The sequence below is a fragment of the Juglans microcarpa x Juglans regia genome, chromosome 5S (genome assembly GCF_004785595.1).
Source record: "Juglans microcarpa x Juglans regia isolate MS1-56 chromosome 5S, Jm3101_v1.0, whole genome shotgun sequence".
Lineage (NCBI taxonomy): Eukaryota > Viridiplantae > Streptophyta > Magnoliopsida > Fagales > Juglandaceae > Juglans > Juglans microcarpa x Juglans regia.
Window position 1 is genome coordinate 24281686 of NC_054603.1, and position 3711 is coordinate 24285396.

Below are 3711 nucleotides of genomic sequence, written 5' to 3' on the forward strand. Positions count from 1 at the left end.
ATTTTTTTTTTCATGTGGATTTCGTATTTATTCATCTTGTTTAAAGTGATTGCACGACACTTACACACTCACAATTGTAACTATATATCATTTCTCATAAAATTATGACGTCTAGCTCACAATTTTTATTTTACTTTATTGACATATATATATATATATTTATATATATCGAACCATTCACATATATACTAAAGATCAAGCCTTTCGTTATATTGTACTCTTTATTGCACAATATATAAACCCAGTTCTCATTTTTTCAATAAAGAAAAAAGGCGAGTCACCTTGTTAGCTATTAAGCCATCTTATTTAGCCCTTTTATATAACATGCTCACTTCTTAGCTATTCTAATTTCATAATTAATTGAATTAATCTCGTACATTGGACGGTCGACAACTAGTAATTAAATAGGAAAAGTTAAAAACATCTATTTCTAGCAAATAGCTTAACTAGTATCGAACCTGCTTTTTCCTTCTCAAATTATCCGCCCTCTTTGTTTTTTTGGGTAATGCTACTATAACTCTACAATTTGTCTACTTGGTGTGCCTCTAATGTAAATTGTATTTTTTTCTTTTTATTTCAAATATTTTTTAAATATGTTTAAACATTTAAAAAAAATAAAAAAAATACCAATACACTAATATATAGTCACTTCTTTAATCAGTAAGAAAAAATAATTTTTAAAAAAATTAAATACATGAGCGGTCAAAATCAGGGGACATATTAGAATTTTCATGTTTTTTTATCGTAGATACTTTCCCTATCTTTTCCTTGATATAATCATTTAGTTTGCTTCTCTCATTTTCTTTTACTTAAAAAAATGATAATTATGGCATGGCTTAGATAGAGAGATGCTTACATCTCATTCCATCTCATTTCATCTTTTCTTAATATCCAAACACCACAATTATAAATATTTTTTAATTTCAAATTTTTAACTTTTTCACCGAGGTCTTTTGGACCAATTGACAAATTGACCAGGGCTATATGCAGTCACCATACATGCATGAATCCAAATCCAAGCGATAGTACCGTTCAATTCATATTCCCTAACGAGCTGGGATGTTCGGGATCGAATCTGATCCATATATTGTGCTATATTTAATTCCTTATCAAATTAGAATTATCACTATTTTGCGCCGTCCGTAACCCCTAGCTAGCTAGGAGCGACTGATTATTAGCAAGAGAATTATTGGCTTTTCTCATCAAATAATTAGATAATCATATTGCCGCATATATTAAGGTTAATTATTCTCCATCGAAGGAGTGAACAGCACATAAATTCATAATGAATGTGAAGTGAGTGGGTCAACTGCCCATGAACTCCGGAGTATGCACTTACGTGCCCAACACACACTTAGAAACTCGTTTGGTTGTTAAATTCATCTGAGTTCAACTCAGTTCAGTCTAACATTCAAATACTAAACTTTTAAATTAGTAAATTTATCTCAACTCACTACTATTAATAAATAACTCAAGTTAGCTCAACATCCAAGCGTAACCTTAATTGCCTTTGGATGCTGATATGTAAATAATAATATTTTATGTGTCTCATTTATATATATATATATATATATGAATTTGAATGTGAATAAATTGCGATATATGTTTAAATATATTAAGTGGGTTGACATGTGTTCAAAATCTCTTTCCAAAAAAAAAAAAAAAAATTACGGGAGCCAAATATAGAATTACTAACTTTTATATAATCTACATAATTATAAATAAAAAAAATTAATTTTTATCCAATTCTAGCCCCCCAAACCAGATCAGCAAGGAAAGCAAATAAAGTAGCAAAAAACAGAAAATGATGGGAGAGAAGGTAGCGCAATATCTGTGGTTCCAGACTTGCAAACCAATCCTGATCATCTCCAGGCCAGGAGGAATCGTTGGGGAAAAGTAATGGGTTTGCTTCAAAGCCAACCGAATCTCACTTGTTTGCTCGCCTCCTCATACTTGCTATATTATTGCTTATAAATTCTTTCTCTCTCTCCCTCTGATCTCTTACAGCGCACACCTGAATTTTATAACTATATATGTGTCCATAACTTCCAAGGTTGGAAACGCAAGACTGGCATAGCAAATTCATGGTTACTGTTCACGGGGCCATATTATTTTGCAGCTTTTTAGCTCTACTCCTAAACCCTCACACCGTTCACTATATTATTTGCTCCCACTCCATCTCTTTGCAATCGCTTCTTCCGCCATACCTCTCTCTCTCTCTCTCTCTCTCTCAAATTCTTCCCTTTCGGCGCTGCTGAGATAGATAGAAGATGATGAAACCATCGAAAGAGGAAGTCATGGGGAATTGTAATAAAGATCACGCACAGATAGCAAGAGGCAAACGCACAAAGCGTCATGGACTACAGTCACAGCTAGGGCTAACTCTGGCTTCTACCTCATCTAGTGATCATTCTGGCGCACCTGATCCTCATCGTGCAGCGCCCTCTCCTACACCCTCGGCAGAATTGACAGACACTACTGCAGAAGAAGAGGAGGAGGACATGGCCAACTGCTTGATTCTCTTAGCTCAAGGCCGCCATAGCCGAAAAGTACAAGAAAAGGCTGCGTTGTCAGCTGCGTACCAGTGCAAGACCTGTAACCGGTGCTTCGCTTCGTTCCAAGCGCTGGGTGGACACAGAGCCAGTCACAAGAAACCTAGGGCTGATATTAATACTGATGAGAAGAAACCCTTAACTCTTGTCGGCGTACAAGATTATCGATTTAACAACACTAGCACAACCCTTTCATTGCAATTAGGTAATAGGGATCATCTGTATAGTAATAACAACAAATCCAAGGTTCATGACTGTTCGATATGTGGCGCTGAGTTCTCGTCCGGCCAAGCCTTAGGAGGACATATGAGGCGGCACAGAACGTTTATGAGTACTGCAACAACTGTCCTTAGTGCGGGAAATACTGAGAGTCCTCCTGAGTCGAACGAAGCCAGGAAAAAAAGAAACATTCTACAATTGGATCTTAATCTTCCAGCCCCAGAAGACCATGATCATCTGCACAGAGATTCCAGTAGTTTTTCCTTGGTTTCAAAAGAGCCAGTGCTCTTCTTCTCCAGTACTTCTGCTTTGGTGGATTGCCATTACTAAACTGCAAGTCCATCTTCTTTGTATGGATTTAGTTATATATAATCTCACCCCATTACAAATGTGACTTATCATTCTTCAAATTCTTTCGTACTGTATATGTTGACAAAATATTCGAAATATTTCCCACTTTGGTTAACTGGCTTGTGCATTTTCCTGTTGGATTTGGTTACAAAAGGTCTAATTATTTTCACTTCCAGCCATTTTCTTCGTTCCTGTAAACTTGTGGTTCCTTTTCTTCATGTGTACGTAATTAGAGGCATATGAGAAAATTGAACGATGGAGACACTGTACGTACGTGTGCAAGGAGTGCAAAAGAGGGCAGGGACTTGGCACGAGATTGCCACCACGGAAACCCCAACCGAAAGTGATGCATGGGTTAGCAAGGCTCACTAGCTTGTTTCGTTTGCAAGAAAAGTAAGGCTCTCTCTTTCTGTCTGTTTCATTAAACTGACAAAAACAAACGGGTGGCAAGCAATGCCGGAAGCTAACCGCCTTCTTTTATGGATCAGCTTTATATTTATTTAGAAAGTGACATGCTGCAGGCATCCAATCCTCGTGCATGTCTTCGATCGTACGAATCTTTCATTACTGCTTATAATAATTAAGTTAT

General features: G+C 36.5%; 1 protein-coding gene across 1 annotated transcript; it reads left to right on the top strand.

Moving 5' to 3' along the window:
- The first annotated feature begins 1878 nt into the window (after nucleotides 1-1878).
- LOC121267007 (zinc finger protein ZAT5-like) lies at nucleotides 1879-3291 on the top strand. Its single transcript, XM_041170890.1, has one exon. It carries the CDS (start codon nucleotides 2271-2273, stop codon nucleotides 3099-3101), a length of 831 nt encoding a protein of 276 aa, XP_041026824.1. The 5' UTR covers nucleotides 1879-2270; the 3' UTR covers nucleotides 3102-3291.
- The last annotated feature ends 420 nt before the right edge of the window (nucleotides 3292-3711 follow it).

Excerpts from the sequence above, each read along its gene's own strand:
- LOC121267007 (XM_041170890.1), top strand. The coding sequence starts at position 2,271 with ATGATGAAACCATCGAAAGAGGAAGTCATGGGGAATTGTAATAAAGAT.